Raw genomic sequence first — 26,937 nt, 5'->3', positions numbered from 1 at the left:
CTTTTATGCCCTCCCCGGCGACAACCAATTCCTCAAACATGGTTGGGAACAATCCCCACCGTGTCTCCATGCCCTCCACTGATCCCCTCAATTCAAACTTAATCTTCTCAACCGGAGCAAGTCTTACAGATCCCCTAGCCAGGCCATCAGTCCCGGCTGCGTTGTCGACCGCCATTACAACAAAATTCTTCGCCGGGCAACCTGAGAAGTGAAGGCCACAACATCGGCGTTCCTCCCCTCCATCAGCTCCAGCATTGCTGATACCCAAACAATCGCCACCATAGGGTCAGGCCTGGCCTCTACCCCCACAATCTTTGCTAGTGTCCCAAACACTCTCACCCAGTACCTCTCCAACTTCTCACCCCCCCCCAGAACATATGCACATGGTTTGTTGGTCCTTGCCCACACTTCTCACACTCGTCTGCCATCCACTGGAAGAACCCACTCATCCTCACCCGAGTCATGTGCACTCTGTGCATCACCTTAAACTGTACCAAACTCATCCTCGCACATGAGGAGGTTGAATTCACCCAGCACAGCACCTCACTCTACACTCCCCAAGCTATCTTCTCTCTCTCTATCTTTACCCCCCCCCCCCCAACTCCTCCCATTTCTCCTTGATCCTCGCCACTTGCACTCCCCTCTGCTCCGCACTCCCCTCTGCTCCTCCAGCCACCTGGATATGTCCCCAATCCTACTCTCCCCTTCCACGCCTGGAAACAGCAACCATAGAATTAATAAGGCATACTTTTGCAGCCTGGGAAACCCTTTCCACACCTTCCGTGCAAAGTCCCTCACTTGTATAAACTTAAATGTACTTACCTTCTGGCGCTCTACCCTCTCCTTCAGGTCTTCCAGACTTGCGAACCTCTCATCCAACTATAAATCCCTCCCCCTCACCAGCCCCACCTCTCTCCACCTCCTGTACATGCCATCCGTCTCCCCCGGCTTGAACCCATGGTTCTCTCACAACGGTGTGAACACCGACATCATCCCCCCCCCCCCATCCAAAGATGTCTCCTCAACTGGTTCCACACCTTTATCGTGGACTGTACAACTGGACTCTGTATATCTCAGTGTCAACGGTAGTGCCGCCATCACAATAGCCCTCAGACTGGACTCCTTTCCGGACTCTTCCTCCATCCTTTTTTAAAATTCAGAGTATTCAATTGTTTTTTTCCCAATTAAGGGGCAATTTAGTGTGGCTAATTCACCTATCCTGCACATCTTTTTGGGTTGGTGGGGGTGAGACCCACGGAGACATGGGGAGAATGTGCAAACTCCACACAGACAGTGACCTGTGGCCGGGATCGAACCGAGGTGCTCAGCCCTCTGCTTCCCACCACCACTTCACCTACTCCACATTGGCTGCCCAGTAGTAGTGCAGCAGATTTGGTAATGCCAACCCCCCTCTCTGCCTCTGTAGCAGGCCCTCTTTACCCGTAGTACCTTCCCCGTCCATATAAACTCCAAAATCACTGCCTCCAGCTTCCGGGAAAAGGCCTTCGGAATAAAGATCAGGAGAGTCCGGAATACGATTAGGAACCTTGGCAGACCATTCATTTTAATCACTTGGGACCCCCCCCCCCCGCCAACGTAGGTGCAATGTATTCCGTCTAAAATCCTCCTTTAACTCTTCCACCAACTTCGTTAAGTTCCATTTGTGCAATGCCGCCCACTCTCTTCCCCCACCCCCCCGGATCCCCAGATACCTAAACCTATAACCTATCCATTATTTAAAAAAACATTCTGAGTATCCACTTCTTTTTTTTTCCAATTAAGGGACAATTTAGTGTGGCCAATTCACCTACCCTGCACATCTTTGGCTACCATAAATGGCAACACCCCTAAGTTAGTTCCCAGCCCACCTCGTTCACCGGAAACACTCGCTTTTTCCCACGTTCAACTTCTAACCCGAGAAAGCTCCAAACCACTCTAAGTCCATAATTCTCCCCATACTCTCCAGCTGGTCTAGCACATACAACAGCAGGTCGTCTGCATACAATGACATCCGCTGCTCCCTACTCCCCCTCATAATCCCCTGCCACTCTGCTGTCCCCCTTAGGGCCATCGCCAAGGGCTCTATCGCTAGCACAAACAGCAGTGGCGACAGCGGACACTCCTGCCTCGTTCCCTTATGCAACCCGAAGCTCCATGAACTCATCTCTGTCTGTACACTCGCCACCGGAGCCACGTATAGCAGATGCACCATGCCACAATCTTCGGCCCAAACCTTCCCAGAACCTCGAACAGGTACCGCCACTCCACCCGGTCAAAAGCCTTCTCTGCATCCATAAACACCACTACCTCCGGGGCAGCACAGTGGTTAGTACAGTTGCTTCACTGCTCCAGGGTCCCAGGTTCGGTTCCCGGCTTGGGTCACTGTCTGCGGAATCTGCATGTTCTCCCCGTGTCTGCATGGGTTTCCTCCGGGTTCTCCGGTTTCCTCCTACAGTCCAAAGATGTGCAGATTAGGTGGATTTGCCATGCTAAATTGCCCTTAGTGTCCAAAAGTTAGGTGTGGTTACTGGGTTATGGAGATAGGGTGGAGGTGGCTTAAGTGGGGTGCTCTTTCCAAGGGCCGGTGCAGACTCGATGGGCTGAATGGCCTCTTTCTGCACTGTAAAGTCTACGATTCTATGATTTTATGATACCCGTCACCTCGATGGGGTCAGGATCACATTCAGTAACGCCTAATATCAGTAGAGAGTTGCCGACCCTTCAAGAAGCCCAATTGATCCTCCGCCACCACCCCCAGAATGCATTATTCCATCCTCCCCGCAACTAACTTAACCAACACTTTCACGTCTGTATTCAACAGTGATATGGGCCTGTATGACCCACACCCGAACGGGTCCTTCCCTTTCTTTGGAATTAGTGTGATTGTCGCCTGTGTCATTGTCTCCAGCAGCTCCCCCTTCTCCAGTGCCTCGCTAAACGCCCCTAATAAATGTGGTGCCAACTCCGCTGCAAACGCTTGTAGAACTACGCCAGGTAACCGTCCGGCCGCCTTCCCTGACTTCATCCCTCTTATGCTTTCGGTCACCTCTCTTTTTTTTTAATAAATATTTTATTGAAAATTTTTGGTCAACCAACACAGTAAATTGTGCATCCTTTACACAATATTATAACAACACAAATAACAATGACCTATTTTATAAACAAAAAAAAAAATGAATAAATAATAAATAACAAAAATGAAAACTAACCCTAATTGGCAACTGCCTTATCACAAGTAACACTCTCCAAAAGTATAATTTAATAGTCCAATATATAATTATCTGTAGCAACGACCTATACATATTATACAGTATATATTAACAACCCTGAGAGTCCTTCTGGTTCCTCCTCTTTCCCCCCCCCCCCCCCCCCCCACCCCCCCCCCACCCGATCCTGGGCTGCTGCTGCTGCCTTCTTTTTTCCATTCCATCTATCTTTCTGCGAGGTATTCGACGAACGGTTGCCACCGCCTGGTGAACCTTGAGCCGACCCCCTTAGAACGAACTTAATCCGCTCTAGCTTTATAAACCCTGCCATGTCATTTATCCAGGTCTCCACCCCCGGGGGCTTGGCTTCTTTCCACATTAACAATATCCTGCGCCGGGCTACTAGGGACGCAAAGGCCAAAACATCGGCCTCTCTCGCCTCCTGCACTCCCGGCTCTTGTGCAACCCCAAATATAGCCAACCCCCAGCTTGGTTCGATCCGGACCCCCACTACTTTTGAAAGCACCTTTGTCACCCCCATCCAAAATCCCTGTAGGGCCGGGCATGACCAAAACATATGGGTATGATTCGCTGGGCTTCTCGAGCACCTCGCACACCTATCCTCCACCCCAAAAAATTTACTGAGCCGTGCTCCAGTCATATGCGCCCTGTGTAATACCTTAAACTGAATCAGGCTTAGCCTGGCACACGAGGATGACTAGTTTACCCTGCTTAGGGCATCTGCCCACAGCCCCTCCTCGATCTCCTCCCCCAGCTCTTCCCATTTCCCTTTTAGTTCATCTACCATAGTCTCCCCTTCGTCCCTCATTTCCCTATATATATCTGACACCTTACCATCCCCCACCCATGTCTTTGAGATCACTCTGTCCTGCACCTCTTGTGTCAGGAGCTGCGGGAATTCCCTCACCTGTTGCCTCGCAAAAGCCCTCAGTTGCATATACCTGAATGCATTCCCTTGGGGCAACCCATATTTCTCGATCAGCGCTCCCAGACTCGCGAACTTCCCATCCACAAACAGATCTTTCAGTTGCGTTATTCCTGCTCTTTGCCACATTCCATATCCCCCATCCATTCCCCCCCCGGGGCAAACCTATGGTTGTTTCTTATCGGGGACCCCCCCAAGGCTCCAGTCTTTCCCCTATGCCGTCTCCACTGTCCCCAAATCTTCAGTGTAGCCACCACCACCGGGCTTGTGGTGTAGTTCCTCGGTGAGAACGGCAATGGGGCTGTCACCATAGCCTGTAGGCTAGTCCCCCTACAGGACGCCCTCTCTAATCTCTTCCACGCCGCTCCCTCCTCCTCTCCCCATCCACTTACTCACCATTGAAATATTAGCGGCCCCAATAATACTCACTTAGGCTCGATAGTGCCAGCCCCCCCTATCCCTGCTACGCTGTAAGAATCCCTTCCTCACTCTCGGGGTCTTCCCGGCCCACACAAAACCCATGATGCTCTTTTCAATCCTTTTAAAAAAAGCCTTCGTGATCACCACCGGGAGGCACTGAAACACAAAGAGGAATCTCGGGAGGACCACCATCTTAACCACCTGCACCCTCCCTGCCAGTGACCGGGATACCATATCCCATCTCTTGAAATCCTCCTCCATTTGTTCCACCAACCGCGTTAAATTTAACCTATGCAATGTGCCCCAATTCTTGGCTATCTGGATCCCCAGGTAACGAAAGTCCCTTGTTACCTTCCTCAACGGTAGGTCCTCTATTTCTCTACTTTGCTCCCCTGGATGCACCACAAACAACTCACTTTTCACCATGTTCAATTTATACCCTGAAAAATCCCCAAACTCCCCAAGTATCCGCATTATTTCTGGCATCCCCTCCGCCGGGTCTGCCACGTATAGTAGCAAATCGTCCGCATACAAAGATACCCGGTGTTCTTCTCCTCCTCGAAGTACTCCCCTCCACTTCTTGGAACCCCTCAACGCTATCGCCAGGGGCTCAAACGCCAGTGCAAACAATAATGGGGACAGAGGGCATCCTTGCCTTGTCCCTCTATGGAGCCGAAAATATGCAGATCCCCGTCCATTCGTGACCCTATACAACATCGGGGCCCTATACAACAGCTGCACCCATCTAACATACCCCTCTCCAAAACCAAATCTCCTCAACACCTCAAACAAATAATCCCACTCCACTCTATCAAATGCTTTCTCGGCATCCATCGCCACTACTATCTCCGTTTCCCCCTCTGGTGGGGCCATCATCATTACCCCTAACAGCCTCCGTATATTCGTGTTCAGCTGTCTCCCCTTCACAAACCCAGTTTGGTCCTCGTGGACCACCCCCGGGACGCATTCCTCTATTCTCATTGCCATTACCTTGGCCAGGATCTTGGCATCTACATTTAGGAGGGAAATAGGTCTATAGGACCCGCATTGTAGCGGGTCCTTTTCCTTCTTTAAGAGAAGCGATATTGTTGCTTCAGACATAGTCAGGGGCAGTTGACCCCTTTCCTTTGCCTCATTAAAGGTCCTCATCAATACCGGGGCGAGCAAGTCCACATATTTTCTATAGAATTCGACTGGGAATCCATCCGGTCCCGGGGCCTTTCCCGCCTGCATGCTCCTAATTCCTTTCACCACTTCTTCTACCTCGATCTGTGCTCCCAGTCCCACCCTTTCCTGCTCTTCCACCTTGGGAAATTCCAGCCGATCCAAGAAGCCCATCATTCTCTCCCTCCCATCCGGGGGTTGAGCTTCATATAATTTTTTATAAAATGTCTTGAACACTCCATTCACTCTCTCCGCTCCCCGCTCCATCTCTCCTTCCTCATCCCTCACTCCCCCTATTTCCTCGCTGCTCCCCTTTTCCTCAATTGGTCTGCCAGCAACCTGCTCGCCTTCTCCCCATATTTGTACTGTACACCCTGTGCCTTCCTCCATTGTGCCTCTGCAGTGCCCATAGTCAGCAAGTCAAATTCTACATGTAGCCTTTGCCTTTCCCTGTATAGTCCCTCCTCCGGTGCTTCCGCATATTGTCTGTCCACCCTCAAAAGTTCTTGCAGCAACCGCTCCCGTTCCTTACTCTCCTGCTTCCCTTTATGTGCCCTTATTGATATCAGCTCCCCTCTAACCACCGCCTTCAAAGCCTCCCAGACCACTCCCACCTGGACCTCCCCATTATCATTGAGTTCCAAGTACTTTTCAATGCAACCCCTCACCCTTAGACACACCCCCTCATCTGCCATTAGTCCCATGTCCATTCTCCAGGGTGGGCGCCCTCCTGTTTCCTCCCCTATCTCCAAGTCTACCCAGTGTGGAGCGTGATCCGAAATGGCTATAGCCGTATACTCCGTTCCCCTCACCTTCGGGATCAACGCCCTTCCCAGCACAAAAAAGTCTATTAGCGAGTAGACTTTATGGACATAGGAGAAAAACGAGAACTCCTTACTCCTAGGTCTGCTAAATCTCCACGGGTCTACACCTCCCATCTGCTCCATAAAATCTTTAAGTACCTTGGCTGCTGCCGGCCTCCTTCCAGTCCTGGACTTCGACCTATCCAGCCCTGGTTCCAACACCGTATTAAAATCTCCCCCCATTATCAGCTTTCCCATCTCTAGGTCCGGAATGCGTCCTAGCATCCGCCTCATAAAATTGGCATCATCCCAGTTCGGGGCATATACGTTTACCAAAACCACCGTCTCCCCCTGTAGTTTGCCACTCATCATCACGTATCTGCCCCCGTTATCTGCCACTATAGTCTTTGCCTCGAACATTACCCGCTTCCCCACTAATATAGCCACCCCCCTGTTTTTCGCACCTAGCCCCGAATGGAACACCTGCCCCACCCATCCTTTGCGTAGCCTAACCTGGTCTATCAGTTTCAGGTGCGTTTCCTGTAACATAACCACATCTGCCTTAAGTTTCTTAAGGTGTGCGAGTACCCGTGCCCTCTTTATCGGCCCGTTCAGCCCTCTCACGTTCCACGTGATCAGCCGGGTTGGGGGGCTTCCTACCCCCCCTTGTCGATTAGCCATCCCCTTTTTCCAACTCCTCACCCGGTTCCCACGCAGCTGTATCTCCCCCAGGCGGTGCCCCCCCGCCCATCCCCTCCCATACCAGCTCCCCCCTCTCCCCAGCAGCAGCAACCCAGTAATTCCCCCCTCCCACCTCCCCCCCCCCCCCCCCCCCCCGCTAGATCCCCCGCTAGCGTAATTACTCCCCCCGTGTTGCTCCCAGAAGTCAGCAAACTCTGGCCGACCTCGGCTCGCACCGTGCGACGCCCCCCTCCTTCCTGCTTCTCTATTCCCGCCATGATTATCATATCGCGGGAACCAAGCCCGCGCTTCTCCCATGGCCCCGCCCCCAATGGCCAACACCCCATCTCCTCCACCTCCCCTCCTCCCCCCATCACCACCTGTGGAAGAGAGAAAAGTTACCACCGCAGGATTAGTACATAAAACTCCTCTTTTCCCCCCCTTTTTAACCCCCCTCTTCGCCCCCCCACATTCGCCCCACCACTTTGTTCAAACGTTCTTCTTAATAACCCGCTCATTCCAGTTTTTCTTCCACAATAAAAGTCCACGCTTCATCCGCCGTCTCAAAGTAGTGGTGCCTCCCTCGATATGTGACCCACAGTCTTGCCGGTTGCAGCATTCCAAATTTTATCTTCTTTTTATGAAGCACCGCCTTGGCCCGATTAAAGCTCGCCCTCCTTCTCGCCACCTCCGCACTCCAGTCTTGATAAACGCGGATCACCGCGTTCTCCCATTTACTGCTCCGAGTTTTCTTTGCCCATCTAAGGACCATTTCTCTATCCTTAAAACGGAGGAATCTCACCACTATGGCTCTGGGAATTTCTCCTGCTCTCGGTCCTCGCGCCATCACTCGGTATGCTCCCTCCACCTCCAACGGACCCGCCGGGGTCTCCGCTCCCATTAACGAGTGCAGCATCGTGCTCACATATGCCCCGACGTCCGCTCCCTCCGCACCTTCAGGAAGACCAAGAATCCTCGGGTTGTTCCTCCTTGCGTTGTTCTCCAGTGCCTCCAACCTTTCCACACATCGTTTCTGATGTGCCTCATGCGTCTCCTTCTTCCCCACCAGGCCCTGTATGTCGTCCTCATTCTCGGCTGCCTTTGCCTTCACGACCCAAAGTGTTTTTAGCCGTCAAAATTGCCGTTGGGGCTCCTATCAAGAGCCCAAAAGTCCGTTTCACCGAGAGCTGCCGAAACGTGCGACTCCGCTGGTCATCGCCGCACCCAGAACCTCGATCACCTCTCTTAACCCTAATGGTTCCTCTAGTGCCTACCTCCTCTCCTCATCCAGCAGTGGGAATTACAACCCGTCCAAAACCACCCCATATCCTTTCCTCACTCCCTGGACCGGCCCTATACAATTTCTCATAATACTCCCTGAACGCCTCATTTATCCTCCCGAGCTCCAACACTACTTTCCCCTTCCCTGTCAATCCTCTCAGGATTTTTCTGGACGCGGCCTTCCTCCATAGCTGATGGGCTTGCATGCGGCTCTCGCCTTCTCCATATTCATTCCGCACCCCTCTTGCCCTCCGTAGCGGCTCAATAGCCCTTCCCGTTATCAGCGTGTCGAACTGCTCCTGTAATTTCTTTATTTTTGTCAATCCCTCCACGGTGGGGTCCCATGAATATTCCCTGTCCACCTCGAGTATCTCATCCAATAATCGTCCATACTCTTCTCTCCTCTTCCTATCTCCGTGTGCCTTGAAAGAGATAATATCCCCCTGAGCCACCGCCTTCAATGCGTCCCAGAATGTGGCTGCCGATACCTCCCCTTTTTGGTTCAGCTCCATGTAGCACCTTATCGCAGAACCCCCTGTCCGCTAACAGCCCTGAGCCTAGCCTCCATCCCGGCCTCCGTTCCTGCCTCGAGCAAAGTCGGATCTCCAGCCAGTGTGGTGTGTGGTCAGAGATCACGATTCCCGCATACTCTGCCCTCGCCATCCCCACCACAAAAAAAAAACACTTATGGAGTAGACTTTGTGTACACGCTGGAGAAGAACGAGTACTCCCTTTCGCCCGGGTTCTTAAACTTCCATACGCATCCTTTCCATAAACCGGCCCAGCTCCTTTGCCATCTGTAACCTTCCCATTGACCTGGGGCTCGACCTGTCCACCCTCGGCTCCAGCGCACAAATAAAGTTACCTTCCATAATCAACTGGTGTGTGGCCAAGTCTGCAATCGTTCTCAGCAACTCCATCGTGAACCCGTCGTCCCAATTCGGTGCATATACATTCACTAGCACCACCGGTGTCCCCTCCAGCACCCCGGTCACTTTCATGTATCTCGCACCCAGGTTCTGCACTTCATTAATATTTACAAACCCTGTCTTCTTACTCAACAGGATGCCCCCCCCCCCCCCCCCCCCCCCCCCCCGGGCCTTCGAATAAAACCCCGAGTGAAACACCTGACCCACCCATCCTTTCCTCAACCTACCCTGATCCCTCCCAGGAATGCAAATCCTGCAAGAGACAACCACCAACTTCAAGCTCCTCAAGCGTGCAAAGACCCGGGATCTCTTCACCAGCCCGTTCAGCCCCCATACATTCCATGTTACGAATCGGGAGGGGGTGGGGGGGGGGGGGGGGGGGGGGGGGAGAGAGGGGGGGGGGGGTGGGGGGGGGCGGGTGGCAGCAGCTGCCCTTTCCAAACTTATTCACCCTCAACAAATAATCGCCACAATGAAATCACCCCATCGGTGAAGAAAGAACTCCCCCCGCCACCACACTACCCCCATCCTCCGAACTCCATTCCAATTTCTCCGTCTCCCATCAAAGTTGAGTTCTCCCCCTGCTTATGCTTTCCAATAAAGTCCTTGGCCTACTCTGGGGTTTCAAAGTAAAATTTCAGGCCTTCTAAAGTCACCCACAGTTTAAACGGGTAAAGCGCACCAAACCTGATCTGTCGTCGATAAGAGCCGCCTTGACCCTGTTAAACCCAGCACCCCTTTTCGCCAGCTCTGCTCCAATGTCTTGATACGTTCTGACCTTATTCCGCTCCCATTCTCCGTTCCACTTCTCTCTGGCCCACCGCAGGATCTTCTTTTTCTCCACAACCTGTGGAGCTTCACAATCATGCCTGCGGCGGCTTCCCTGCTCTTGGCTTCTGCCTCAGAGATCTGTGCGCTCTATTCACCTCTGGGGCTTTGTCCAGCAACCCCTTCGCCATCAGCCCTGCCAGCATCCTTGAGACGTATATCGGAGCTCTATTGCCTTCTGCACCTTCAGGCAGGCCAATGATACGCAGATTCTGCCTTCTAGATCTGTTCTCCTGCCACTCTACCTTTGCCTCTTAACGACTTGCAAAGGAGCCCCACCTCTGCCTCTAATGCTACCACCCGATCTGTGGTCAGACGTCACCATCTCCCGGATCTGCAACCCTATGACTCCAAGCACTCTCAACTCACTCCATCAAGCATTTCAGGTGCAAACGCTCCTTCGATTGGTCTTAATAATAATAATAATAATAATCTTTATTGTCAAAAGTAGGCTTACATTAACACTGCAACAAAGTGACTGAAAAGCCACTAGTTGCCATATTCCGGCTGCACTCTTCTGCATCTCCTTTCTTTGTTGACGGAACTCCTTTCTAATAAACGCCATCAGCTGCTCCATCTGGCGTTTTGCAACATGCAACGACCTTTTCCCCCTCCGCCATCTTTCCAATTGTTGCTGCGCCACAGGCCTCTTCCAATTCTTTGGCCAGGTCTTTAACCTTTTTCTGCCAGGTCTGATAACCAGCAGTCATGCCACGATTGGGGAAACCTCTCCACACCTTCAGCTACACTTTCCCATCAAATTTTCCCATTTTGGGGTAAAAAGAGCTCAAATCCACACCTTCGAGCCGCAGCTGCCCTGTGTATGACCACTCACTCCAGGACTGCCACCGGAGGTCACGTGACATTTTTGCTAATTGAATTATGCTATGTTTCTTTTAAGGATATCGTTGGCATATTTGTAAATCTAATTCTGTAATATAATTATATTTGCACAAACTGTCAACTTTTTCCATTATTATTTCCTAAATGAGCATTAATTACCTTCCTTCTTCCACTCCAGTGCCATTACATGGTGAAAGTTTCCATATGTATTTGAACATATTTACTTTAGATAATGGAACTATAAAGATGAAGGCAGACCACACAATTTTAAAATTGGGATTGAATTGTATGCGGTCAAATTATTTCCCTTTCATCCTAAAATCTATGTTTGGTTTTGAGGGCCTTGGTGAGATCACTGTTGGAGTATTGCGTATGGTTTTGGTCTCCTTATCTAAGAAAGGATGTACTTGCCATCGAAGAGTGCAGTGAAGGTTCACCAGAATGATTCCTGGGATGACTGGATTGTCATATGAGAAGAGATTGGGTCAATTGAGCCTATATTCACTGGAATTTAGAAGAACGAGAGGGGATCTAATTGAAAAGTGTAATTTTGACAGGGCTGGACAGATTTGATGCAGGGATGCTGTTTCCTCTAGCTGGGGAGTCGAGAACAAGGGCTCACATTCTCAATATGGGGTAGACCATTTAGCACTGAGATGAGGAGAAACCTCTTCGTTCGGGATGGTGAACTTGTAGAATTCTCCACCACCGAATGATGTGGAGTCAAGTTGCTGGATATATTTAAGGCGGAAATAGATTGCTAAATAGATTCAAAAAGTTTGAAGGGTTATGGGGAGAGTGAGAAATTATGGTGCTGAGATAAAGAGCAATCATGATCATATTGAATAGCGGAGCAGGCTCGAACGGTCAAATGGCCTACTCTTATTTTCTATGACCCCTATGTGCACTAATTTCTTCTGCATAGCAAGCATTTTCCAGACATATATTACTCTTATTTTTGGTCTCATTTTTAGTAATATTTCGTACGTAAACATTTATCAGCGAAACCCAATGTCAACACATGGTTGTCATACATTTTTTTAAAGCTGACCTTGTACAGACATGCAAGTGGTGCTGTTCAGCCTACACAGCCATGTTTCCTATCACATTTATTTTTGCTTTCATGCAAACTAAATATATATTCTGAAACTGCCCACTCTTGATACCGCAGTCTGGGACTACATTGGGTGTCTGCATCTAATGATACTAATATTCACAGCAAGAATGCTGTCTCTGATCAATTTTGCCTGGAGACAACATTAGTGACTGGGATTTATTTTATGCACATCCAGTCACTTCACTTTTACAGGGAGACGTTGAATAAATGCACTCTGTAATAAACTGTCTTATTGTTCCTGAGTAAATACATTGTTTGTTGTCTGTCCTGCGCCACTTCCAACCCATCATCTGATACTCCACGGCGTGCCCGAACGGGAGCGCAATGCAGCTGGGCGAGGCCTTCCGTGGGCTTCCTGACAGTCACTATGCTCGGTGAGATTTACCCGGAATCTGCGAGCTGTTGCGACCAGGATCACCCCCACAATGGAGTGACCAAACTTCACGCGCCTAAGTAGGTTTGAAACCCACTTTGGTGTACTCACCTTGGATCTACTGGGCTCTGGCATCTAACGGAGTCCCTAGCTGTGCGCCGTTCAGAACTGGTCCACACAAACGTGGACCAGGCGGAAAGGCATTTGGTGGCAGGCGGCGGCGAGGCCCCCCCCCCCCCCCCCCGGACCATCAGGTCATCAGAGGCCCTCGGGTGGTCAGGGACAGGGCAAGGTGACCCAGGGACCGACCTCTGGAATGCGAGTACCTTGGCACTACCACCCTGGCATTACCAAGGTGCCTGGGTGGTACTGCAAAGCCAGCACGAGCACTGTCAGTGGCACTGCCAAGGTTCATGGGCAAGGCTCCCCAGGCCCTGAAAGGAGGATGGGGTGGGGGGTGCAGGACGGGTATGAAGTGACCACTGGAAGGTTGGGGAGGGAGGGTGAAGGGTGGGGGTCCTAGAAGGGGGGTGTCTGATAGGGCGTGGAAAGGCCTGAAAAAGCGGAGCACTCAGCGACCCCACAGTAGGGTATCATCACTTGGGGGTGTGAGGTAATGCCCATATGTGGGGGGTGACATTGCCCGTGGATGGGAGGTTTGGTGCACCCTCAAGCCCACTGAGAGATGGGGGCACTCTTTCAAAATGGTGGCCTGATCTCTGAGGAGCCTATCTTGCCTGCGAGTTCAGATCCCCAGTGATGAAAATAATTCTAAGTGTGGCCTTGAACAGGTAGAAACTCTCTAGGGCCCAAAAAGTGACTAAGTGTGGTTATAAAGCAGTGGGAAACTCGCCGAAAGCCCGCGGGGAAACTCCCAACAAAACCCGCCACAAATGACAATTAAAAATCTTTTCGTTAGATCGCGCTATCAGCCTTTTTTGGACCCTATTTCCCCACCTGAAACTTTGACTCATTCGAGGTACAAAGCATGCAACAATATTTGGGCGGCACGCCAGCACAGTAATTAGCACTGTTGCTTCACAGCTCCAGGATCCCATGTTCGATTCCTGCTTGGGTCGCTATCTGTGCGGAGTCTGCACGTTCTCCCTGTGTCTGCGTGGGTTTCCTCCGGGTGCTCCGGTTTCCTCCCACAAGTCCCGAAAGACATGCTTGTTGGGTGAATTGGCATTCTGAATTCTTCCTCTGTGTACCCAAACAGGCTCCAGAATGTGGCGACTCAGGGATTTTCACAGTAACTTCATTGCTGTGTTAATGTAAGCTTACTTGTGACAATAATAAACATTATTATTATTATTTTAGTGTCAGAATTTCTTATTCAAATGTAATGCTTCTTGGCATATTATTTATATGCATGTAGAGATGAATTGCAATTTACAAATTTAATTTTTATACAGGTTCAAATGTGCACAAAGCAATGGTCTACGAAAGTATCCCGAGAGAATCCGCTTCCTCTTAACAGCATCAAATGCCAGGAACTGGCTAATTACTACCTTGGTTTTAATGGATGGTGCAGTCGCATAATTGCCGTAAGCAAGTTCTGAACAATGTTGCATAACAAATCCATTTGCATTTAACACAATTCAGGACATGATAAATAAATAGAAAACTGTACTCCAGATCATTTACTCATGGGGGAATTCAAACTTCAAAATGGGATAAGTTCAGTTTTATTAGATGAGTTAGTAATTGGATGACTGGGAGCAGCCAATTTATATATTTCATGTGGTAAAATTCCATTGTAATACTTTACAGATCACATATCTCTTCCTCCGTTACTGTCGGCCATCATGACTTTTGTCTTCAACCACTAATTTTCAGACCTTTTTAGCTTCAGCACTCTCACTCCTGCTTCTGAAAACCTTTCACTTTCATCCTGCACCTGCAAAATACAAAAGCTATTTTCTGATTTTCTCACGGTTCAACTTCCATCCATCTGAATTTGAGATGATGTTGAAACCTTGTGTTGATCTTCATAACTATCTCACCTTTTATTTGCCTGGGATCAAATGGAGTCACTTGTACTTCCCCTTATAAAAACAACAATCTCCTTGACCTCCGATCTAAAGGCCACCAGCTTGAGAATGCCTGATAAATATTCCAACTATGATTTCTGCTCCATTCTTGTCTCATTACCAAGTCCTCCTCCAATGAAAAATCATCCTAGACAAAGGAACAACTTAAGAATTCTCTTTTCTATTGCTGACTGTCTCCTTGGTCCATCTGCCATACACTGTCCTCCGTTGTCAATTTAGTAACTTGAAGAGCACCTGTGTGCATTTATGTTCAAAATTGTGGACATTTGTTTGGCTGCCTGGTCTTCTTTCTACTTCCAGCCCCTCCCATCTTAATATCCATTACCTTCCATTACACAGTTTCAGATCCACCTGCTCTCTTAAACCCTCTCCCCTCCGCAGTTGTTGACAACCTAGCCTGTCTATCTAAAATCTTGGATTGCATTGTTGCCTCCTCTTTACTCTTCTGTCACTCAACACCCTCCAGTCCGTCTTCTCTCCCACCCAGAACAGGAACTCTTTTAGTGAAAGACCTCATGACATCCTTTCGGAACTAATTATGGCTCATTTTCTTTTTATTCTCCACTGTACTTGATTGTACTGAACATACTATTTATTCCTAAAAAATTCCTTCATAGTTGGATTAGATTGGATTTGTTTATTGTCACGTGTACCGAAGTACACTGAAAAGTATTTTTCTGCGAGCAGCTCAACTGACCATAAAGTACATGGGAAGAAAAGGGAATAAAAGAAAATACATAATAGGGCAACACAAGGTATACAATGTAACTACATAAGCACCGGCATCGGATAAAGCATACAGGGTGTAGTGTTAATTAGGTCAGTCCTGTTGCTGATTTTCTCCCTGGTTCAATTGCTCTGTTTTATTACCTTTGCTCTCGAGTCGCCAGGTATCTTTATGATACCGCCACGAGGTTCAAGTCCGAGTAATGATCAATAATCCAATACACCGATTAGTAAGATTTAAATCAAAGTACATTTATTATACACAGTAATCGCTAGTCATGCACAAATTCTACGTCTAAGCTACTTCTATAACTAACAGGCCTATACTTAGCTTCGGACTGGCCCACCAGGTCAGGCGAACAAATGGCCTTTCGTTCGGGTTCTGAGTCTGCGGGATTCGAAGTTGGTACGGATTGGTAGCTAGGAGCGCCTATCTCGTAACGAGCATTGAATTAAGACTTATGTCAGTCAACGATCACTGCACCGGCCATGGTCAATGTTGGTTCGTGTTGCTGGGTGACCCGGGCAGGACGAAGAGAGCGATTTGAACTTGGGGCTCAACTCTTATAGTCCCCAGGGGCTTCCCGCCTTTTGGGGCGGACCCTGTACCTGGTCCCAAGTGATTAAACTTTGTCCCAATCGCTTGGTTCGATTTTCTCCAATACTGGAGCGGTTCCCTGATCGATGGGCGGTCTTGAGGTGCTCGTTCACCTCCTTTGTGTTGGCTCCTGCTGGCGCCGAGGAGTCTGGCTTTGCTTTGTGTGTCCAAAATGTTACTTATTGTTCCCGCGGATTGCTTATCAGTATGCAGATGGCTGCTACTTTGTTACGCTGATGGCCGCTGGTATCGATGTTATCTGGCCTTTGCAGAGGTAAATACATAGCAAACCTGCAGCTGCTGGTTTCTGTCTTGTTGGCTGACTTTCCCATCAGCCTTTGCCGTTCGCCATTTTAAATCGGGAGTTGGCCAATTTAGGTGGCGACAGTCCATAAGAGGGTCATTTAGGAGTCTGGTAACAGCGGGGAAGAAGCTGTTTTTGAGTCTGTTCGTGTGTGTTCTCAGACTTCTATATCTCCTGTCCGATGGAAGAAGTTGGAAGAGTGGGTAAGCCGGGTGGGAGGGGTCTTTGATTATGCTGCCCGCTTTCCCCAGGCAGCGGGAGGTGTCAATGGATGGGAGGCAGGTTCGCGTGATGGACTGGGTGGTGTTCGCAACTCTCTAAAGTTTCTTTCGTTCCTGGGCCGAGCAGTTGCCATACCAGGCTGTGATGCAGCCAGAAAGGATGCTTTCTATGGTGCATTTGTAAAAGTTGGTAAGGGTTAATATGGACATGCCGAATTTCCTTTGTTTCCTGAGGAAGTATGTGCTTTCTTGGTGATAGCGTCGACGTGATGTTCATACTGTGTCACAGTTCATACTGTGTCATTGCTTGCTCCTGCGTTAGCACTACCCATTGCCTTGAATGGCATTTCATTTCTTGCTGGCCTGGTCATTTGTGGTGTGCTGTAGGACCTGTCTTGGCACTCCTTCTATTTCATTATTTACACACACTCTTGTTTGTTGACATCCAGAATTTGTTTTCCAAATGTTTACTGATGATCAATTGCATCCCTTTATTTCCTGCTTGTGAGGGTTGTAACTATTCATCTGCATATTTAACAGTAAGATCTGAATGATTTGTCGTTTTCTCCAGTTTAGATTTGGCATAGACCACGTCCATCCTTTTCACTTGGCAGTATCGCCTCCAGTTGAACCCCGTTTTAGAAACTTTGCATATTGCTCATTCCTGACCTTAATTTCTCTCGTACCCAATCCTGTCTTCCATCAGTCACTAGGATTGCTTTATTTTGTGCTTGAAATGCTTGTTTCTGCTATTGAAAGCCATGTGCACATTTTTGTTAACTCTCAGTCTGTGTTTCTCTTGCTGTTTTTTCTATCTCCATTCTTTATAAACTAGAAGCCATCTAGAACGTGGCTTATCTCCTCACATGGACTGTGTCATTATCTGATCCTCGTTCAGCTTCACTGGTTCTTTATGACCTACAGCATCAACCCCCAAGCTATCATCCTTCCTTTAAATCTTCCTATGCCTTGCTTCTCCCTATTTTCACCATCTCCTCAATTCATAATTCCATGTGTTCTTCCTGCTCCAACACCAGGTTAGTTACTGACTTCCTCTATCAGCAAAAACTGTTTCAGTCACTGTGCCTTCCTTTCTGGAACTTGCTCTTTTGGTACATTTTGGTTTTTCTGAACTCACCCATGCCTGAATAAGCCTCTTGGAGACATTTTTCTTTCACACTGGCCTAAACCCCTCTCTTCTGCTCAGTGCCAAATCATTATTAGTATATTACTTTTATCTTTCCATATATGTGAAGTGCTTTATATAAATACAGGCTGTCACCTTGCAGTACCTCAATTTGGTTAGTATGTAGTTACTAATTGCATGAATGGTAACATGTCTGCAGATTTGATAGAAACTGCCCCACATCAGCTGATGTTACAGAATGAGGAACTACTTGCTGCAGCTGTAAAGTGTTGGAAGTAAACAAGATCTGAGTGAAGGGCTTTGAGACAAGATAGAAAAAGGGACTTTCACACTTGCATCTCATGGGAGCACACTAATTAGATTTCCTCTAAAGCACTGTTCAAAAGTTGCAACATTGGTGAAAGAAAATGGCTCCAGTAGGTGCCTCTGGACAGGCGTTACCATAGTCTCTCCTTTGTTTGCCAGCAAAGGTGCTGTAAATAACAATGTAAGCCTTTGTAGTTTTGATGGAGCTTACTCCACTGTCCCACATTGTTCAGAGTGTGTGTTCACTCAAATGTTTGATATACTCCTCATGAAATAAGATATGCATTTGATGCTTTTAGTTATGAATGTTATAAGGATATAAATAGTAGCAGACCATATTGTCCTTGATTACAGCTCCTCACACCCCACTCCCTATAAGGACTCCATCCCATTCTCCCAGTTTTTCCACCTCCGCTGCATCTGTTCCAATGTCACTTGCGAGAAAGCGCTTCTCACATGTCGACCATTTTCTTCAACTGAGGATTTCCCACCCCCACATTGTGGTTAAGAGGGCACTCAACCGAGCCTGACCCATCTCCTGCACCTCTGCCCTCGCACCTTCACCTCCCACCCAGAACAATGACAGGGTCCCTCTTGGCCTCGCTTTCCACCCCACCAGCCTCAGCATTCAAACAATCATGCTCTGCTCTTCTACCAACTCCAGCATTTCTGCCACCACGAAACACATCTTCCCCTTCCTGCTTCTCACCTTGTCAGCATTCTGCAGGGACCACTCCCTCCATGATTCCCTAGTCCACTATTCCATTGTCCTGACTCCTTCATCGCCCTCCCACAACACGTTCTCCTGCAATCGCAGAAGATGCAACACCTGTCCCTTCACCTCACCAATCCTCACTGTCCAAGAACCCAAACATTCCTTTCATGATGCAACTGCATTTCACTTGCGCCTCCTTCTATTTACTGTTCCAATCTGGTCTCCACTACATTGGGGAGACTAAACGCATGCTGGGTGATTGCTTTGTGTTGCGGAACACCTTCGCTCAGCTGGCAAGTGACCCCAACCTTCCAGTTCCTTGCCATTTCAAATCCGCACCTTGCTCTCATGCCAACATGTCCATCCCTAGGCCTGCTGCAATGCTGCATGATACCCAACGCAACTGGAAGAACAACTCCTCTTCTAGTTGGCCACACTAAATCTCTTCCCCCCCCCCCCAACAATTTGTCGGTCTGCCCTGACATAACCCCACTCCTTCTCCACACGATTGCCCGTCCCTGGCCCGACAGTTTCTCCCATTAACACAATCTGCTATCTTACCTTTTGCCACCATTAGCACTCTTCGTCCCTTAATGGCACCATTTACACTTTACCTTATGTCCATGACAAGTTTGTCCACATCGCCTTTACCCCAACCTATCCCTGGTTTTCTATTCTACCGTACCTCCTCTGTACCTTTTCCTATCATATAATTCAGTACATTTCTACCTTGCTTCAGTTCTGTAGAAGGTTCATATAGATCCAAAACATTAACTCTGTTTCTCTTCACAGATGCTGCCAGACCTGCTGGGTTTATCCAGCATTTTCTGTTTTTATTTCATATTTCAGCATCTACAGTATATTGCGTTTTAAATGATCCCTTGAGCCTGCAATGCCATTCAATAAGATCATAGCTGATCTTTGACCTCAAAATCCACCTTGCTGCCAGTTGGGACTCCTCCTTCTAAGAAGAGTCGATTGTCCGGTTGATTGGAGGTGTCAAGAATACAACTTTATTGCTAATTATTCACTTTGATACACTTGCATAAGAACTGAATCAAAACGTAGAAACAAAATATCAAACAATACATAAATGGGTCAAAAACCTGGCAAAAAAAGCATGAAACGCAAAAGCATAAAGAAGTAAAGAAATCACTTTCAACACAAACAAACGGATAGGTGATTCAAATTCAGGAAGGCAGAAATTCAGGAACAAGACCTCGACCACGAGGTCCTACTTTTAAGGGAACCTTATCTCGTGGTCTAAACCCCAGTTACTCTCATTGGTTTCTCATTCTCAGCTGAAACCTCCTGGATTGTTTAAATGAATGTCTGTTACTTGGAGGATGATGTATTAATTAAACATTGGCCATTACTTAAGATTGACTGGTATCTATCAAAGTAGTCTCAGGAAAATTACTGAATAGATTTCTCACGCCACAGCTCGCTGAAGACCTTGTAACTAATTAGTTGACACATTCTTATTGCTGAATACACTGAAAGCAAGTCAGTTCATTATATGAAACCGTATGTCTAGATTCCTACAGTCAAGACACCACAGTTCAATAGTTAATTCATTATCTGAAACAATGGCTGCATTCTCACAGACAAGACACTTTTAATAATTTCACTCCTTAACTATGCATTCAATTAGCACCTAAAACCATGAATGAATCAATCTATCACTGCCCAATCCCCAAACATCTTGATTTCCCCTGGAGTTCAAACACCTACCTGGGCCTTGAGTATGTTTAATGACTGAGCATCCACTGCCCTCTGGGTAAGAGTACTCCAAAGATTTACAACCCTGATTGAAGAAATTACTCCTTATTTTGGTGTTAAAAAAGAATGACCTCTGATCCGGAGACTATGCCCATAGTTCTAGATTCCCCAACCAGGGATAACAACTTCTCAACATTTAGCCTGTCGAACCCCCTGAGGATCTTGTATGCTTCAATAAGATCACGTATCATTCCTCTGAATTTCAGAGGGTTTAGGCCTGATTTACTCAGGGGTCTACCCTTTCACCCCTTGAACCAGTCTCGCGATTGCACGACCTCCAAGGCAAGTAAATACTTCCTTTTAAATATGGAGACCAGAACTATGCATGTTACTCCCAACTTCTCTGCAATTGCAGCAAGACTTCCTTACTCTTGTATCCAGCTCCCTTGTAATAAAGGTCAACCTGCCGTTCACCTTCCTAATTGCTCGTTGTGCTTGCACGCTAAGTTTCTGTGTTCTTTGTACAGGGACACCCAAGTCTCTCTGCTTTTGTTATTCTTCCCACAAGAATGAATACCCTAATTTACCCACATTATCCTTTATCTGTCACTCTGTTGCCTGCTCATTTAACCGTTTGCAACATCTTTGCACCATTCTGTCCCATCTAGCTTTGTATTATCGGAAAACTTGGATAGATTACTCTCAGCAGCTTCATTCAAATCATTAATATAGATTGTAAATAGCTGAGGCCCCAGCACTAATTCTTGCGTCAACCAACTGTTGCGTTCTGGTGTTTGGCCGGTCGGAATAAATGCACTAAAGAACGTCTAGTTCTAGACTATTAAAGTTTTATTGTTGAACAATTTGGTGGGTTAAATAACCGCAAGAATATTATCAAAAAACTAATAACTATTACAAATAATCTAAGAGCTACTACAAATTGTTGACGATTCACTACGAAGACTATCCAACAACTCCCTCACTGGCTTTGAAAGCAGACCAAGGCAGGCCAGCAGCACGGTTCGATTCCCGTAACAGCCTCCCTGAACTGGCACCGGAATGTGGCGACTAGGGGTTTTTCACAGTAACTTCATTTGAAGCCTACTTGTGACAATAAGCGATTTTCATTTTCATTCAAGTGTCACGTGGTTGTTCTCTACTTCCACCTGCTGGTTGGAGGTCTTGTATATCACTATATACATGATTGCTTATGCATATCATCACACCAACCGGTTACGACGTGCCAACTTGAAAATGTCCCGTTTATCTCTACTTGCTGTAACCAATCCTCAATCCATGAAAATATATTCCTTCCAACCCATTGATCCCCTATCTTGTAATAAACTTTTATGCAATACTTTATCCAATATTTTGGAAATCCAAATATACTGGGCAGGATTCTGTGATCCTGAGGCTAGGTGTTGACGCCATCGGAAACACCGTCGCGTTTCTCGACGGCGTCAACGCGGCCTCCGGATCAGCAATTCTGGCACCTACAGGGTGCAAGGCACTGGAGCGACCCACGCCGCTCCAGCTGCTGATCCTGCCGCGGACTGGGCGCCGCGCAGTCCGCGCATGTGCAATGACACAGGCGCCAACACGCGCATGCGAAGTGGCAGCGGCACCAACACGCTCCCTTCTCCGCACCGGCTCCGCGCAACATGGCGCAGGGCTACAGGGGCCGGCGTGGAAGAAAGGAGGCCCCCAGCCAGAGAGGTGGGCCCCGATCGTGGGCCAGGCCACATCGGAGGCCGCCCCCGGGATCGGACCCTTCCACACCGAGGTCCCGCCAGCTGAGAGCCTGGCGGCGGCGGGACTCGGGATTTTTACGACGGCCGCTTGGCCCATCCCGTGTCGAGAATCGGTGGCCCGGCCACGTAGAGTGGCCCCTGACCGGCGCTGTGCCAACTATGCCGGCGCCAATGGCGCCGATTCTCCGCTCTGGGGAGAATCGCGTCGGGGCGGCGTGGCGCAATTCGCGCCGGTCGCGGGGATTCTCCGGCCCAGTCCCGGGCTGAGGGAGTCCCGCGCTCTATCCTTCTGGTACTGCTCTATGTTTTCTTGGCTATATCCACCCCCAAAAATTCCCAATCAAATTGCTCTGTCATAAAACCATGTTGACTCAGCTTCACCTTGTTTTGATTTTCCTTTCTAGTACCGTTATACTTTTTAAACTTGACAGCACGGTGGCGCAGTGGTTAGCATTGCTGCCTCACGGCGCCGAGTCCCAGGTTTGATCCCGGCTCTGGGTCACAGTCCATGTCGAGTTTGCACATTTTCCCCGTGTTTATATGGGTTTCGCCACCACAACCCAAAGATGTGCAGGGAAGGTGAATTGGCCACGCTAAATTGCCCCTTAATTGGAAAAAATGAATTGGGTACTCATAAATTTATTTTTTTTAAAAACTCCTTAAACAATTTCAGTGTTTTCCAGATGATCGATGTATGACTCACTAGTCATTAATTGCATGTTTTCTCTCTTCCTTTCTTGACTAGCATTGTTAAATTTGCAGCCTTCCAATCCATTGGAATCATTTCAGAATATCGGGAATTTTGGAGGATTACAACCAGTGCATCCAACATCTCTAGCCACCTCTTTTAGAACCCTAGGACATTGACTGCCAAGTTCAGGGACTTTGTTTTTTGTCCCGTTGATTTATTTTGGTTGTTTTCCTCTACTGATTGAATTAATTTTAACTTCCTCACTCATTTCCCTTTTTTATCCCCCATTTCTGCTATCTTCCTCACTCATTTCCCTTTTTTATTCCCCATTTTCTGCTATATTCTTTTGGATCTTTTACTGTGAATGCTGGTACAGACATTTGGTTAATGTCTCTCCCGTTTCTTTATTGCCCATTATAATTTCTACTCTCTCAGCCTTTTCGGGAACAGGACAGTTGCTGCTTGCTTCCTTTCTACTTGCTTGTAGGACCCCTTGCAATCTATTTTTATATTTCTTGTTAGTCTGTTCTACCAGCTCCCCCGAGTGTATCAAATTCTCTTTGCTTGTTTCTAGAACATTCCTAATTTTCAGGCTCACTGGTATACTTTGCAACATTAGAAACCTATTTTTATAAATCACTTTTTTCCTGTGTAGTTTTTGTTTCTCAATGAAATATAGTTTTGTTGAGAATCCTAATTTTATTTTTTTTAAAGTTGGCACTGCTTATGAAAGGCCATATATTTTAATTTGTCTCTTTAATTTGCAAAGTTAGCCTTCTACCTATGTGGGCTACAATTTTGGTCTCCTTACTTAAGAAAGGTTATAAATGCATTAGAAGCAGTTTAATGAATGCTCACTCGACTGATACCTGTTTGGGGTGGATTATTTCATGAGGAAAGGTTGGACAGGCTGAGTTCAGAAGAATGAGAGGTGATATTATTGAAACACAAAATCTCGAGGGGGTGGGTGGGGGATGTTGAAAGAATATTCCTATTTGTGGGAGGGAATAGAGGGAGTTTAAAAATACGGGTCTCCAATTTAAGATGGAGATGAGAATTCTTTTGTGAGAGTCTTCAGTCTTTGGAACTGTCTTCCCTGAGAGCATGGAGATAGGATCATTGAATATTTTTGATTATCATTATCATAGAATTTACAGAGCAGAAGGAGGCCATTCAGCCCATCGAGTCTGCACCGGCTCTTGGAAAGAGCACCCTACCCAAGGTCAACACCGCCACCCTATCCCCATAACCCAGTAACCCCACCCAACACTAAGGGCAATTTTGGACACTAAGGGCAATTTATCATGACCAATCCACCTAACCCGCACATCTTTGGACTGTGGGAGGAAACCGGAGCACCCGGAGGAAACCCACGCACACACTGGGAGGATGTGCAGACTCCGCACAGACAGTGACCCAAGCCAGAATCGAACCTGGGACCCTGGAACTGTGAAGCAATTGTGCTATCCACAAGGCTACCGTGCTGAGGTAGATGGATTCCTCACTAACAAGAGACTCTAAGGTTATCAGGGTAGACAGGAGTGTGAAGTTGGGGCTGTAATCAGATCGCCATGATACTGAATGGCGGAGCAAGCTCCAAGGACTGAATGGCTTCTGGTCCTAATTCATATGTTTGTAAGCACCAATTCCTATGTAAATTGTAGTATTTGCTGAGGGGTCTGTCTGTGCTTTAGTTCTAACACTGTCTTACTTTCAGCTCTGTTTTTTACAGCTCCAGAATATTTCTGGCGCAGGTGGATGTGAAGAAAACACACAGGAACTAGCACAGCCCGAGGGAAAGAACATAAAATATATTTGCATTATGGAAGTTAAATTCATAAATTATGGCAAGTGTTGTCGAGGTATTGGGGTTTCTGAAGAAGTTGACCAAGATACAACAGGTGAGAAATAAATTGGAGCTTTGAATTGTTAAATGGCGCTTTCATATTTAATGCTGCATCCAAGATGCTGAAAACTGCAAAATAATATGAAAGCAACTTAAGAGCTATATAAATGTCTTTCAATGGTGTTGCTTAAGAGGACAACATCGAGAACATTCTGTCATTATACAGTACCACTAAATGTGCAATATCCATCTATAAAAACAAATTCAGCAATACAGCCTTACCTCGATACCCTATAGGAATGTTTGTCTTAAATGTGTACTTTGGAATAGAATCTGAGCTTAATCTCCTGACTGAGAGCCAAGGATATTACTAATTGAGAAAAATTGGAACTTCCATGCATATTCGGAAAAAACACGACTGTTTGTAACTCACCGTTGAATCCAATTCCTTTACGACACATAGGCACTTAATGTAACCATTTCAGTAAGAAAATAAAGTACAAAATGATTATGGGCTCATTCACAAGCATTCATTTCTCCACACTGCTAACATTTGCAGGTGATTATGTAAATTAATATTTATCTTAAATTTGTACTGGAATTTAAATAGACAAGTAAGCTTTTTCTGTTGCAACAACATATAAAACCTGTCTAAATCCAAATTGTGTGTATTAGGGGCCAGCTGAAGTGCACGTCACTGTCATGATTCTGGTCAAGATTCTGTTTTTTGAAAACAAAAAATATAGTTTATCTATTTGTAACAAGCTGTTTGGTTAAATGACTGACTATTTCTCCGCTTAACTGGTCCCCCGAGGCCTTTGCTCCTGGTTAAAATGTGATTAGTTACTGCACTCAATTAAATTAAATGAACTTTTATGTTGTTGATTTCCACATTAACCAAATCATACACCCAGCTAAACTGGCGACTTCCAAAATTTGACATTGACTCAGCTTTCTTTAATCTTCCACTCCGTCCTCTTGTTACTCCCATCGTACTCCAATCTGTTTTGTCTCTCCCAGTTTGCGTCCCTTAATAACATAGTCTCACAATAAAGAGATTTTTAATTGCGAGGGTAATAACACGATGGGTTGTGGGCGCCGAATATGGCCAAAACTCTGGATATCAACAAAGTCAGGATTATCTCGGAAAAATCTCTTGTGCAATATTGTGCCATGAAACAGCGGGGTGAATGGTAAAATAGGAAATAGAAAAGGAAACGTTAAAGAGTAAAGCTAAATGAATGAATGACGAGAACCGATTCAAATTACCTAAAATAATGACAAATGCAAGAAAAGAGGAAACATTAGTTGGTGTTGGGTCTGGTGCTTTGTGGGAGAGGGTGCTTGGACATGTAAAGACTATTTGGGGTATGGATATTCATTTTACAGTTTATTTTTTAATTGATTTTAGCATCTTCATTCATCAATACAGAAATTAAATTAGTGTTAAATATTTTATCTACCTGTTTAATTTTAGCTGTGGCCAGGATGCAGGGAAAATATGAAGATGGCTTTATCAGTTAAATTTCTTTTTAGGTACAAATGAATTGGTTTATTTTGTGAGGGCCACGAAGAATCCAGCACGAGTTTCAAGGATACAAAGAAATAACATTTATACACACAACAGCAGCAACCTCGCTTGCTGCTTACTCCTTCCTGCTGGTTCCAAACTGGCCAGCTTTATTTATACAGAGAGTCTGCTAATGATTTCTCCGCCCCCCTCATTGGGGAAGCTCCTACTCCCACAGGATTGTGGGATTGTCATTAGTCCCCAGCCAATGGTAAGCAGGCAGGTTATAACATATATCCCCCCCCAAAGTCCAAGGAATCCACCGAAGACCCTGGCGAAGGAGGACGTCTGACTCGTTTTGCCGCAGACCGGACACCATTTGCACGAGGCGCTGGATCGGGTGGCGTGTAACGAGATGGAGACCGGTGCTTCCGTGAAGAACGGCGTAACGGTTGTACATCCACGGCCCGTGGGCCCGAGGATTCCCCCTCTGATCCGTCTTGTGTCTCCATCTCGGAGTCAGAGTCTGCTGCCTCTGTCATCTCGGCATCTCTATCTCCGCGCGGTTCTGTAACAACCTGTGCAGGCTTTGAGTGAGGCACCAGAGAAAGATTGTGAGGACTACTTTCCGTTGTCTCTGGTCTCTGCGGCTGTAGAAATGAGCTCCGGGGCAGGGAATCTTTGGAAGGGATAGTCTTCTGGACCGAACTTGGTCTACATGTTTGCGCTGGAGACGACCCTGGGCTTGCACCTGG

At 47.2% G+C, this 26,937-nt stretch overlaps 1 protein-coding gene across 5 annotated transcripts in view; it reads left to right on the top strand.

The window, feature by feature from the left end:
- rdm1 (RAD52 motif containing 1) overlaps window positions 1–26,937 on the top strand; it is a 50,403-nt gene that overhangs the window by 6,007 nt on the left and 17,459 nt on the right. For all 5 annotated transcript variants that reach the window (XM_072487032.1, XM_072487034.1, XM_072487033.1 and 2 more), the window contains exons 3-4: window positions 14,007–14,138; window positions 24,559–24,727. In XM_072487032.1, the coding sequence (XP_072343133.1) occupies window positions 14,007–14,138; window positions 24,559–24,727 (301 nt within the window). The remainder of the gene's footprint in view (window positions 1–14,006; window positions 14,139–24,558; window positions 24,728–26,937) is intronic.

This window comes from Scyliorhinus torazame, chromosome 21 (assembly GCF_047496885.1).
Source record: "Scyliorhinus torazame isolate Kashiwa2021f chromosome 21, sScyTor2.1, whole genome shotgun sequence".
NCBI classification, from domain to species: Eukaryota; Metazoa; Chordata; class Chondrichthyes; order Carcharhiniformes; family Scyliorhinidae; genus Scyliorhinus; species Scyliorhinus torazame.
The sequence above is the reverse complement of the archived record's forward strand: the minus strand, read 5'-3'. Positions and strand labels throughout refer to the sequence as shown.